Below are 14,175 nucleotides of genomic sequence, written 5' to 3' on the forward strand. Positions count from 1 at the left end.
TTTTTGTCGGACTGAGAACTGGCAGAATGCAGAGGGCGCCCCTGTGTAGATCTTTTTTTCTTTTTTTTGTTTCGGTGGGGGAAATCTTCCGGTATTCAAGATGCCCTGCCTCTGGGGGGAGGACAGGGGTATGTGGGATTCCTACCTACTAACCCCCCCCCCCCGGTGGTCGCCCTCTGCGCTAAACGGGGGACCGCGGTATCTCCCGGTCAGGGATCGCCATGCGGTCTTCCCTCGCGCTATGCTATTTTTCGATAGCCCGTCCCAGGGTATGCGTGGATACGCATACCCCCGAAACTCTCGTGGTGCTATCACGATGGTTCGAGACCACGTCGAACCATCGTCCGCCTCAGAGTCGCCGAAGCTAGTGGGAGTTTAGGGCCCCCACCCTAAACTTCCGCGACTCCGAAGGCTCCGTTTATGGTTTATGGCCCCTGCGTAGATCTCTTTTAAGGTAGCGAAGCTTGAAGGCTCTCGGAGGAGCTTCCGCGGACGACAGTATCTCGACTTGGACTGACTCGTCGATATCCTCCATTTTGAAGTTATTACGCTGAAAATACTTTTGTGTAAAATTATTTTTGCGTCTTGCGAACGCTGATTTGAATTCAGATGCCATCAGTGATGTGGTCGCTGCCGTTGTGTTAGGATGGTGTAAATTGTAAATAATTCATATATAAATGTGAATACAACGCCGCGATCACACCTCCTCCAAAGTCTTCTCTTTTACATTGAAAGTCTTCTCCATTAACTAATCTTGAACATAGGTGATCTTGTCATCACCGAGGAACGATACGTGCTCCAGTGGTAACACTCCCCTCTGCCCTCTAAACATATACTTTCATTACTCATGCATATTATTATTATATTACATTGTTTTATTACATTACATATACATTTAACATAAATTCCATTTTATTACATTAGTACTTGTTTTCCTTGTTACTTTCATTACTACAGTACAATTATTATTTCGTTACTTATTTCAAACATACAATATCTTTATAGGTACTATAAATTTAATGCAACACTATGGTTATTAACTAAAGTAACTATTCTATAATACCATGTTTATTAAAATTAACGAATGGCACATATATTTTATATTTTTTTAATATTTGTGCCATTCGTTAGGCAGAGGCTGTTCAAAATTCAAATTGTATTGAAAATAATATGATAATAAATATGTATTAAAAAGCAACTGTCAGAATTCCAATTTCTTTAAAATCGCAGCCCGCACAGCTCTTTTCTGTATAAATATACATAGAATTAATTTCGGCGGCAACTGCCCTATAATAAAATACACTGTAAGACAAAATGCTATGAAAATATTTAAAAAAAGGGGCTAGCCGTATTAACGTGTTTTAACTTTTACTTTTTTAATTACTATAATGGCAAAGCGCCTGCCTGCGAGTGTTGAGAGATGTGGGTTCCACTAGAGCTTATTGACTAATTTTCTGCGTAAATAAATTATTGAGTCAATTTGTCTAGGAAAAATAACAATATAATATATAAACAAATAAACAAAGAAAATCAAATTACATAGCTAGTAAAATGTAACGCAGGCGAAACACACCAAATGGGAGAATAATTAAAAAAAAAACTCTGCGAAATGATCGTCATTACGACGCAACAAAAGATTAATTTGCGGAGGGAGGGCGCCGTGAAACGGAGATGAGATGTTTGCGCACGCTGCGCGCGTCGGCGTGTTTCCTGTCCTCCCGCCCTCAGTAGCGCCGCCGGCCCGCAGCCGGCCGCTGCGGAATGTAGCCCCGCTCTGCCCCATCTCGAAACAGTCTTCCAGAACCGCCTTAGTTTTATTTAGTCTTAAGAAACTAAGTCTTCCATTAGCTTTTAAGTAGATTCTAAGATGCAGAGGGGCAGGGCGACGCGACGGGAACAAAACAATAGGCTCGTATTCGAAAGACTCTGGCGAGGTACCTTCCAAGCCGTGCTAGCGGGCCCACAGAGAAGACCGCGAGCGTCCTCCCACGACCCAAACCCAGAGTCCGTTGTTGTGCCATCCACAATGGCACAACAAGGATCATCACATATAGCCGACTCGTTAGAGCCTGCACTCAGGACTCTCCTCGCTGGACTTAGGAGCTCGTGCTGCTGCCGATGCAATTGCGCGGCAGAACGCAACAGTGTAAACAACAATTTGCAGGTCTGTCTGTCCAACGAGGAAGAGAGGAAATCCATGCGCTCCGTCATAAGGTGGGCAATAGCGTAATCGATCGGCCAAAGCGTCGACATAGTTCGCTTGCAATTGTAATCGGAACTTGCTAATTCGAAATGATTTGTTACACGTTCGATAATACTGCTCAACGTAAACGATTGCACGCTCAATTTCAGCCAACATTGATTGTTAATGAAGCGACGCGATGTATAAATTGGCTCCATATTGACTTCATTATTCTAAACTTTTGTTTCGTATTTTTAGCGCACTTTGTGCTAACCAGGTAAATATGAGTTCTAGGACATTTGTAATTATATTTTTTGTGAGATCACCAAATAATTACAATTATTTTTTTATTATTCATAGAATCAGACTAGATCGTAGGATGTAATATTACAAATAGAGACAGATATTATTTAACAGATAAATTTAAAGATTACATCGCAAAACCAATACGTGTAATTAAATTTCAACTCGATCTATAATTTTTCAACAAAAATACGTTCGGCGCCATTTTGAATTTTCTACTTTTGTTGATAGCGTTCGTGAAACGCACGCGGTCGCAGAAGCTCAGCAAGAAAAAAATGCGCGTCTACGAGATGCGTTTGGTATCTCACCGAGATTTGTGGAGGGAACAAGCCTGGACCCAGAACGACGGGCTAGAGAGGAGGCTAGACGTTACCCACTTGTGAGGACGCCAAGCCACGAAAGAGAAGAACGGGACACGCATTTGACTAAGAAGAAAAAGAAAAGAAGGTAAAAAAATGTGAAATAATAAAAAATCTTTTCTGTGTAAAATGCAAAAATTTTGGTCTAAAAATTCTCTTCTATTACTAAAACATTGATTGATTAAAGCAAAAGTATTTAAAAATAATTTCATAACTTTTCAATATTTAAAAAAGTCCTTAATGTTTAAAAATTAATTTTCAGCGCATCGCCAGAGTCTAAGAAATCCAAGAAGAAAAAGTCAAAGAAAAATAAAAAAGAGAAGTGGGTATCGTTCATTGTTATTATATTTTATTGTAATATGAGTATATTTTTTTATAATTATTGTTAAACAAATTTACATTCAGGCAGGTGACACTTGAATTGACAAAGAGGCAAGTATATTTGTTATACAAACCCATAAGTTTATAGATTGATATCAGAAATATCATTAATATGTTCGAATTCCATATTTCAGTCAAAGAAAAATTTTATGGAAATATTTGCGTAGGTATGCAACTCTTTACTTTGCCGTTCATATGTTAAAATAAACGTTAAAAAAATATAAATTAATTTTGCAGATAAAAACATGCATAATGTAAGGAGTTCACAGATATTCGATGTCTAGTCTACTTAAAACCATAAATAAAGCCTTTAAATGTTTTAAAACTTCAGCTAGTCAATGTATTTGTTTAAAGATGAATGCCCGTTATATCTTAATTTTAAATTAATTAGTATTTTGTTAATGTTATTTATTAAACGAATAAATAGTAGGTGAAGTTGCTTTCAGTACTGTTGTAAGTAGCAGTTTAATAAATATTTATTTAAGTACAACTTACACCTGTTTTATCAATTGATCATGTACTCATTTTATTACTAACTTCCTTTATTAAAATTAAATCGCCTAATTCTACTAGGTAAATGGCAATGTCAACTAGGAGAGTAGTAAGAAATAAATATATTTAGCATCATGGCATTTTGGTAGTATTTTGGGAATTAAAGCAAGCAATTAATAAACAAATAAAGATTTTTAGATTTGATTGTTAAAAGTTGTCGTTCCAGAGGAAAATATAACTGAAAAAAAGTATTATGGAAATAACTAAAATCATAGTAAACTCCTTTTATTTTTTTAAATAAAAACTAAAATATTTTTACCATTTTTGTCCATGATTTATTTTTTTAATACTGGAAATTTTCTGTGTTATTAATATTGAACTAACAATTAGTGAAAAGAAATATTTTCGTAATTAAAGCAAAAATCTTAATGATTTATACAATGTTCAGTATTTAAAAAAAGTAACAATAAGACATTATGGGACTCGCAACGAGTCTAACAAAAAGAGAACTTGATAGTTTAATGTTTAAGTTAACATAGCGTTTAAGTTACTTAAAATAAAAGATCGTGAAGGAATTTCCTGATAAGTAACTTGGCTTCTGTTTAACGAAGTTGTGAAAACTTACTTTTCATGATTCTTAACATATTGTAACTGATTGTTTGTTCCTCAAATAAGTAAATATTTGGTAAACATTAAATATGATCTATTTAAATAAGTTCAATAAGCCAAGCACGCGGATTTATTTATTTTTCTATACCCATAGACAAGAAAATAGTAAGAAGAAGAAGAAACGCTCCAAGTCACCTTACACCGAAAGTTCGAGCAGTTCGGAGGCCGCACAGGACAGCGACTCTGCCAGCTCCGACGACGAAAAGCAGAAAAAGAAGAAAAAGGTATTCTTCATTTTCATTATGTACAATATTTTGTTTACTTCACGACATTATACTTCTAATATGCAATTAAATTATAAATTACTGGAGATGGGATTATGTCAAAGATTATGTTTTAACATTTTACTGTTTTTTTTATCCATTTCATTCTATACTATATTTTGTCTCAATTTAAAAAAAAATTCAAAATTTTAAAGCTTATATATTTGAAAAACTTAAATGACCAGTGTAAACTGTTTTTTAAGTTATTTCTCATGTTAAAATATGATCTTAAAGGCAGTGATTATTGATTCTTTTGTGATGTTCATACCTCCGATGGAATTGGGCCTCCTGTACACGTTTTCTTTCTTTTCAACTCAAATGTGGGACTATATTTTTGAACAACACTGACCCTTCACTATCCTTCCTCATTAAGTCTCCTATCTTAACTGAAATAGATTTTTAGAAGGGATAGTCATTTATATAGCTGGTATAGCACATGCTTTCTTTTGTTTTTGTTACATAAAGACAAGACACATTGACCTGGTATATGGTTTCAATGTCTAGGCACAATATCCATGTTAGCTTGGTCCTAAATGTACTAAGATTGTCTCTTAAACTCAGCCCAAACATTTTTTTTAATATTTCTTATTTTTTTGTGAAACATCTCAATTTATTTTACTAAGAATTAATTCAAGATCTTTGACATATCTAGTGCATCTGTATAGAAAAAAAATGTTATTACCTTTTGTTTTATTTATTTTTCTGTAAATACAAGAAACAGCCAGTAAAAATGATCTGTTTAACTGTGCATCATTTCATAGGATAGCCATCTTTATCTGAAGAAATAACGTATACTGTAAGTATATCACAAAACAATAACACTCAGTATAAACACTATGTTAGGTGAATACTAAAATGTTAGTGTTAAACTTGTATATTATGATTGGAGTTTAACACTTGCGACTAACTGAAATCGTGCAAATAGTAACGCATTTAATGGGCTATTGTCAGGGTCTTACGTGTGCACAGATATTTACTTGCATGGTGTTTCGTAGTCCTTACAACAGATGGTGGTTTTGCATTACTCTTAAGACGCGTTCTCTTTATCCGTTGGAAAAATGTGCTTATAATCAAAACATTCACACGAATCATTATAGATTATGCAAAGAAAAAAAATACTTATTGGTCTCCACAAGTCGGATGTCAGCATATTTTTCCAATATTAATTTAGTATTAATATCCAGATTGATTTATGAAAATGTAACTAATCCATAACATTCTCCCTCTTCTCGTTTACTCAAAACTTATTAAGGATGCTCCACATGTTTAAATGGTAGAAAATACCACCACCGTTTGTTATATAAGGTACGTCCCAGAAGCGTTGTTATATTACATTTGATTTTGTGTAATACTTGTATATATGTAATTGGATAACATTTGAACAGACTTTATATTTCATTGCGTAAATTTCTCTTAGAAATATGTACATATATATAAATATATATCTGTAAACTAAGCACTAGTGCCAAAGCCAGCATTGTACTTTTCTCAGTCTATTGAGAATGTTATGGATAATAAATGTAACATTCTTTTTGTTAAGCACATATATAACGTTACATCAGTGTTATTTATTTTTAATATGGAAAATGCTTTTGTGAGTAGCTTCTAATTATTGTTTATGTGATTTCATAGTTTATTATTTTTAATCGCCTCTAATTGATTTTTCAATGTTTCCAAATAGAGAAATGCATGTGCATAAGTGGTATATTTTATCTAATTTCGAAATTTTACAACTAACGCTTTCAAGGTCATGTTGGTTGAAAGATTTCATGGATTCTAGTAAAAGATATTTAAAAAATGCCATAACCACTTAGTTTTTTTATTGGCACTGGTGTTTTGTCCGCTGTTTTGTTGCACGATTAATTTCAAAATTAATTTCAATTTTGACAGAAAAAATCGAGTGCCCGGCAGCGTGCAAGCAGCGAGCCTTCAAGCCGAGAAAGGTAAGAATATCAATAGTATATAAAAAGTATTTTTAGAATACTTAAACTCTTATTTTTTACAATTAAGTTTTTTAGTTGATATATCTAGTTCTAAACTCCTACAAAAATTACAGCGGAGGTTAAATGTTATAATTTGTTGCAGCTCACCAGTAAAAGTAATAAAAGATAAAAGATCAGAACGTGGACAAGAGCCTGTAGAGGATATTGCCCGAAACAAAAGGAAAGACGTCGAGCGCGATGATACGCGAGGTCGCAATCGATACAGCAATAATCATTATGATGAACCCGCTAAAAATTCTAGACCTAAGTCCAGGAGGCGTGAAGACCGTAGCTCATCTATGGAAGATGGGACACAATCAGTAGAGCATAGGCAAAAATCATCCGTCACTAAAATAACAAACAAGGTTCGTGATCCGTTGCACGAAATTAAGGAAAGGCCAAAGAAGGCAGTAAAACGTGATAGAGCAAAATCAGTTTCCGAATCGGAGGAGGAAACATCTCGTAGAAATAAAACTGAAAAAAGAGATAAAAGGCTACATCAAAGGGAGGAGAGCGAGTCGCCTACTCCTGTAAAAAGAAAACGGAGAAGCACTTCGGCAGAGAGTCGCAGAAAAGATACACATTATAAAGACGCTGATCGTAATAGTGAAAGGAACAGGCGCGAAAACTCGCATCGTGATGATCGAAGAACGCAACGAAGAAGTCAATCTCGCGACAACAGGATTGACAGAAGACAAGACAATAACTACCGGCATGAAAAGGAAGATAATCATCATAGTAGCAAAAAATACACTGATGTTCCTAAACGCAGAGACAGTTACGAAGAACTGCCGAGAGCTAAGAAATCTAGAACCAGCCCTAGGCCACAGCGTGATTCATCACCCGAGTATCAAAGAAGAAATAACAGAAAAAAGTCTGTGCATCAAGAACCAGAAAGATATTATAAGAATTGCAATACCGTGAGATCAATATCAACCGGCTCTGAATCAGAATCGCCGCCGAGAAAAAAAAAAGAGAAGGAAGCAAAGAACAAAAGTCGATATTACCAGGATAGAAGTGTGTCACCACCTGCAAAGAGGAAAAACAGAGTGAGTTCCTCGCCAGCACGTAGAAGGCGTGATTCGTCTTCGGCGAGACGAGATTCACCATCACCAAAAAGACGTGATTCATCATCATCTAAAATACGAGACACGGTACAGCATAGAAAGCGCGACCTTTCGCCTCAGAGAAGACGCGATTCATCTACACCACAAAAACGCGACACCACTCCGCCAAAACGACGCGACTTGTCACCCACAAAAAAACGTGACGCGTCACCATCAAAGAAACGCGATTCGTCATCGCTAAGAAAACCTGATTCGTCAGTGACAAAAAAACGGGATTTATCGCCTTTGCAAAAATGTAATACATCACAAACGAAAAAGCGAGATTCTTCACCTTCAAGAAGGCGTGATTTCTCACCACCTAAGAGACGTGGTTCCTCACCACCAAAAAGACGTGACTCTTCGCCACCGAAAAGACGTGATTCTTCGCCACCGAAAAGACGTGATATCTCACCATTAAAAAGGCGTGATATCTCACCATTAAAAAGACGTGATATCTCACCACCAAAAAGACGCGATACCTCGCCAACAAAAAGACGCGATTCTTCACCACCAAAAAGGCGCGATACCTCGCCACCAAAAAGACGCGATTCTTCACCACCAAAAAGGCGCGATTCTACATCTCCGAGAAGACACGATTCTTTGTCGCCAAAAAAATATGATAGACTTTCACCACGAAGGCGATACTCGCCAGCAAAAAAGTTATCTCCGTCTAAAAACAAGGATGACAAACCTAAAGTTCGAGCGTCAGACAAATCTGAAACCAAATCTCTGAGGAAATCTCCATCACCTGATAAAAGAGGAAGCCAAAAACGTAGCAGATCAAGGTCATCATCAATACACAAAAAAAGAAATAAGAAAGGTAAAAGTGACAGCAAATCAAATAAAGTAAAAGAGAGACGGTCGTCATCTCCGAAACATGATAACAGAGATAAAAGCGAAAAAGAGAGGAACAGTAGTCGAAGAGAAACTCACAGCCGCAAGTCACGATCTAGATCAAATCACAGGAGCAGAAGCACTTCCAGCCTTAGTTATTCCCCAGCGAGACGTAGCCCTGAACGCTATAAAGATATCATCGAAAAGTTGCCAGAAAAAGATAAGCGTAAATATATCAAATCGCCGTCAGACTTGCAACCAAAAAAGAAGAAAAATAAAGAGGTTATTGAGAATTACAAACCGAAGGCTGCTTGTATGAGGAGTTCATCCAGTGAAAACGACGATTCAGAAGATGACTTTCTAAGATTAGACGAAAGGGCAAGACAAGATGAGTTAGATTTTGATGAATTAACTAGACTGAAAGAGAAATTGACTCAAATGGCAAAGGCTTCAATGGATAAAGTTTCAATGGAATTGAAAAGATTAGATGACACAAATGCCTCAACGTCTAAACTTAGCCGAAGCGAGATAGAAGAAACAGCAAACAGGAAGAGCCCACAGCCAGAGAAATCAAATAAATCACCGCAACCAAGTTGCAAAAGTCCAGAAAAAACTAATCCCACGAAAGAAAAGAGTGTAGTGAATGTCGACAGCTCGCCCGAACCGAAACGCGGAAGAAGTAAATCACGTAGCTGGTCACGTTCTTACCGACACTCGCGGTCTCGCTCCAGATCCAAGTCGCGCTCGCGAGAGAAATCCCGCTCCCGGGGCAAGTCCCGCTCTCGCGGTAAATCCAGGTCACGAGACAAATCCCATTCCCGTGAAAAATCACATTCACGGCCCAAATCACGCTCACGCGACAATTCGGACTCAAGGGGCAAATCTCGTTCCCGGGAGAAATCGGATTCCAGAGGGAATTCTCATTCGAGGGGAAAATCCCGCTCACGCTCACGATCGCGCTCCGGGTCAAGATCATCGCGTTCCAGGTCTCGCTCTTATTCCTCGTCAAGGTGAGAACTTTAAATTTAAAATCACAAATAACTGAATAGTAAATTTATAAGATGTGAACGATTAAAACAATAATTTTTAGTTTTAAATTTGACTGTATGTTGATAGTTTTCATATTCCCGAATAAAAGTCATATTTTTATCATATACTCTGTACTCTTAAGGAGGATTGGTGTTTAAATTAAGCAAAGTACTTTTAACATAGTCATGAGTTATTCAGTGACTATTTACCAGAAAACATATTATTTGAAAACATATTATTATTGCCTACATATAAGTTCAAATTTTACAGGCGGTCGAGATCTAGTCGTTCCAGTTCATACAGCAGCAGAAGTTCGTCCAGGTCATCACGTAGCTCCTCAAGATCGACACGTTCTTCTAGGTAAATGTCATTCTATTAACAATGATGCAATATGTTTGTATTTGTCATCATGTTTGTTAAATGGTGAGTTTTGACCATGAAAGTTTATTTGCCATTAATATTTATCACAGAAATCACCTTTTATTGTCGATCTCACCAAAACGAACAGCCTTAATGAGCCAACTAACGCAAATTCTGTTTTCCGCAACCAAAAACGAATAAAACAATTAAAAACCGAACGGGCCAATTCAAACACGAACGCAATGCATGCAACGCAATAACGTACAGAACAATGACGGGCGTGTACGCCGATTACCGTAGATCGAGCGCCACGCGACGCTCGCGATCCCGCTCGCCATCCATACCGCGCCGCGCCGGCTCGCCCAGTTTCTTGGATAGGAGGCGCATCACGAGGTATTGCAATCTCCCGCTGCTGCAGTGCTTTAGTTACACTATCTAAACCTTCACCGATGTACCAACTCTCACTTTGAGTGGACGTATCCAATCATAGATTTATTGGAATGTTCATTTATTTTATAATGTTTTCGCCAGACAGTGGTTAATCCATTAAATGTACAGTTTTCCTCATTCGTCACCATGTCTCATGTCAAAGTCTAATCTTGTGCTGCTCGCATCCAGCGATTTTTTCTTATTACTTTGTTCTATTAACTTACTTTTTTTTCATTTTTCTTTGTAATATCTACTCGAGTTTTTGAACTAACTCCTTTTTAATCTATAATCGAAAATATTATGCAAATCATAGAACCAAAAATAAATGCTGTGGAATGTAATATGTAAATAACATCTATTTTATGGTTATTAAAATCAGGAAACCAGTAATTGGCAGACAATCAAATAATGACAAATTTTTAGAATACATGAGATAATTTTACGTTGAATTTATACAATGGTTGACGTTCACTGCATTCATTCATTTATTAATGATTTATGCATTTCAACTTTCTTACAAAAGTAGGGTGTAAAATGCTATATTAACTGTCTGGCGAATATTAAATAAATTACGGTACTTCAATATATTTTACCACTCAATGTTTTAAAGCACTGTATAAGGAGTATATAGGCATTGTGTTAAATCAATAATGAGATATCGAAAATAACTACTTTCGGTATTAAGTATTCTTTGAATATCTCATTGTTGGATCACATGTTGTAGTGAGTTTTAACATTTTCGTGTGACGCTTGTTGATGCTAATTTTATTATTTTTTAGCTTTCATGTTCATTTGCCACAAATGTGATCATGACATGAGGTTTTAAACCAAAAATATGTCACGACATGGTTGTGTTCTGCTGTTTTATCGAAATTTTTCGTTTTCTTTTTTGTAGAAAAAAATCACGAAATTCTAGCACGAGCTCAGAAGACACGAGTAGCTCCAATTAGCGAAGTGACCGCTAGATTAGTTTTTGTTTAAGTTCTTTTAATTGTATAATTGTTCACTGTATAAGACTTTTGTTTCTAATATATTGCTAAATATTTCACATCTTGTTTATTTTTGCATTTATCTTAACGTGTGGGAGTATAACAACTTTTGGTTGCATTACACATTTATTTTGTATTCATTATTATTTTTAATTTCTATTTCCCTCATTTTTATATTTGAAAATATGAATTGGTAATTAAAATTTGAATTAATAGTTAATTGTATATAGTTTCCTTATACATTTTACCGATGTTCATTTAAATATTTGGGCTATCAATAATATTTATCGCCTGTACCATTTTACCAATACCCTTTCTCCTTTGTCAATCAAAATTGTTTTGGGGTTGCTATGTTCCTTTATTTTATAAAAATGTCATTTCACTTTTAGTAATTCTGATCAATTTCCTATGATAATACTAACAGGGGTGTGCTACTGATCTCTAATTGTGTGAATCCACTGGTTTTTTTCTGGAAAAGTCAAAGGGGGACATTTTTAATCTATTTATTAATATAATATTTTTTCTCCGTAGCGCACCCATAATAGATCTTACCTATGAATCAAACAAATACAAATATCGAAGAAGAAGGTGAATGATGGGAATGCAAACATTTCAATTGTTATCATTAAGGATACTCTTCGAATTGAGCGCAGAATTTAGTGTTGCTAAAATTCAGTGGACATTGATTTTCAAGTGTTTATGTTTCAACTATATTATTCTTATTTGTTTTATCACATTAAAGTTTATTGTGAAATTTATTGTTTTTTTTTTCTTATTTGTTTGCATGCTAGATTAGATGTTATGCTTTATTTTTATAACAAAAATTGTAGATTATACTTAAATATAATAATTTCATATTTTTTGTTTCAATTTTCTATTAAGCTAGTTTGGCATTATCACTACAAGTTACGGAGGTAAGCCATAAATTTTCTTGCATATATATTCTTATCCAAGTATGGTGTACTTACTCGATATAAAATAAAATGAATTGATTCTAATAATAAATACCTAATGAATCTATTTCAAATAATGCTTAATTCATATTAATAATTGTAGATCAAACAGTGATTAACATACTGATAATTGTGAAAAATTCCAATATTGCTTCTTTTACCTATAAAATTAATAAATTGATACTAGTTCTTTCATGTTAACAAACCATATCGAGAAAGAATCCTACTAATGCCTGATGTTCCTTTACATTATCATTGATAAAGAGACACCCTGCATGTTGCTATACACTTTATGTTGTAACATGTACTAACGTTCACGCATGTCAGCTAACACATTAACGATCTAAACAGCGCTCGGAAACGTCCGATACCGTACCGGAGGCCGACACCATCTTCGCCTAGCACACAAAGCTACTACAGCAGCAGATCTTCACAGAGAAGTTGGACTCGTTCTCCCAGACCCGAACGCGACTGATCATAGGTTAATTTGGATTTCAAAATGGCGCCAAACTACCTTTCAGTACAATGCAGTTTTCTGTAACAAAATTTTAAGTGACGCTTTAATAACTTAATCTGTTGTAGAAATATCATTTGACGTTTGGCCACTTCTATTCATATGTTAAATTTTAATTTATTACTACGCTTACCGGAATGCTATTTTAATGGTAAATATATTTATTGATATTATTAATAATCTCTATACGCAATCCAGAGATAAAATAGTTATGTAAATTTAAAACAAGATTTTAAATAAGCATTGAATTTATAAAGCGTTCAGCGTTGTTTAATAAGTAATCATTAAAATTTTGTTCAAATATTTATTTTACTAAATACCAATGTTTATTGACAATACGCAAAAGGTAAATGTCTATTCAATTTACATATTTATTGAGAAATAATTTTGATCTCGTTATTATTTTATACGCAATTTTTTTGTTGAAATAATTTAATTTGTTGATAATATTATTTCAATCTTCATTTATAGTCATTGAAACGTACCAAAAATACTCTAGTCTTTAATATTATATAATGTAGATTTTAATTCATATACTTTAGGTCATAGTGCAATATATTTATTGACAACGGATATTTACACTTATTTGAAATATACTAGTCAGTTACAGCTTATTATTTTACAATTTAGTGTTGTATAACATAAGATATGGGTTCTTTTATTTTATATTAGGGCGATTTATTTTTATCTTTGTGTTTTCAACTATGTTCATCGTAATTTTCAGGAATTACTAAATTAATGTTTTAGCTACATTTAAAAAAGTTGTGCTCATTACATTATTTACTAAACGATGTTAAAATTTTACAAAAGCTTTTTCTTAGTACAATATATTGTATTTTCTTGATAGACTATACGGTCAAAATATACTCAATCCTTTAAAATGTTATTGTAAATAAATGTGCTATTATGACAGTGGAATGATGAAAAATTTATTTTATAAAGCAATAAATTGGATGTGAAAATAGTAGATACTCTCGGGATTTGTTATATATATGTAGGCACAACAAATAATACTCATTTTATTTCAGTTTCGTATGAAAACGAAATACTCCTTCAAATGATAATATAGACGAAACTGACATCATTTAGCTAATTAACGTATACTGTATGAATCGTGTCGCTGTTTTCAAATAAAGTAACATGATGACAATGGGTTTTTTCATTTGTAATTAATTTTAAAATGCTCCCGCTGTTTGGAAACGATGCGAAAGAATGCGGATCTATTTTATCATTTAATTTAAAAATTTTGCAATTACTCGATTATATTGGAAAACCATAAAATCTTTTAAGCTCTACTTCTTTTTCGTATGTTTCTTATCTACACAAAAGA

The 14,175-nt window shown here is 34.6% G+C and overlaps 1 protein-coding gene across 6 annotated transcripts in view; it reads left to right on the forward strand.

Moving 5' to 3' along the window:
- Nucleotides 1-12,132, forward strand: part of Srrm234 (Serine-arginine repetitive matrix 2/3/4) — a 30,906-nt gene extending 18,774 nt beyond the window's left edge. The window contains exons 4-13 of one of the 6 annotated variants that reach the window (XM_068773827.1): nt 2,717-2,932; nt 3,107-3,166; nt 3,250-3,276; nt 3,360-3,392; nt 4,481-4,610; nt 6,540-6,592; nt 6,735-9,581; nt 9,871-9,960; nt 10,228-10,353; nt 11,910-12,132. In XM_068773827.1, coding sequence (XP_068629928.1) covers nt 2,717-2,932; nt 3,107-3,166; nt 3,250-3,276; nt 3,360-3,392; nt 4,481-4,610; nt 6,540-6,592; nt 6,735-9,581; nt 9,871-9,960; nt 10,228-10,353; nt 11,910-11,970 — 3,643 coding nt within the window. In that variant the 3' untranslated portion in view covers nt 11,971-12,132. Of the gene's footprint in view, nt 1-2,716; nt 2,933-3,106; nt 3,167-3,249; nt 3,277-3,359; nt 3,393-4,480; nt 4,611-6,539; nt 6,593-6,734; nt 9,582-9,870; nt 9,961-10,227; nt 10,354-11,284; nt 11,438-11,909 lie in introns of those variants that run through there. The other 5 variants (XM_068773829.1, XM_068773828.1, XM_068773833.1 and 2 more) reach the window with 5 other exon arrangements.
- Nucleotides 12,133-14,175: the final 2,043 nt, after the last annotated feature.

This window comes from Battus philenor, unplaced genomic scaffold, assembly GCF_028537555.1.
Source record: "Battus philenor isolate CCGP_79_NKW_IND1 unplaced genomic scaffold, ilBatPhil1.0.hap1 SCAF_6, whole genome shotgun sequence".
In the NCBI taxonomy this organism is placed as follows: Eukaryota; Metazoa; Arthropoda; class Insecta; order Lepidoptera; family Papilionidae; genus Battus; species Battus philenor.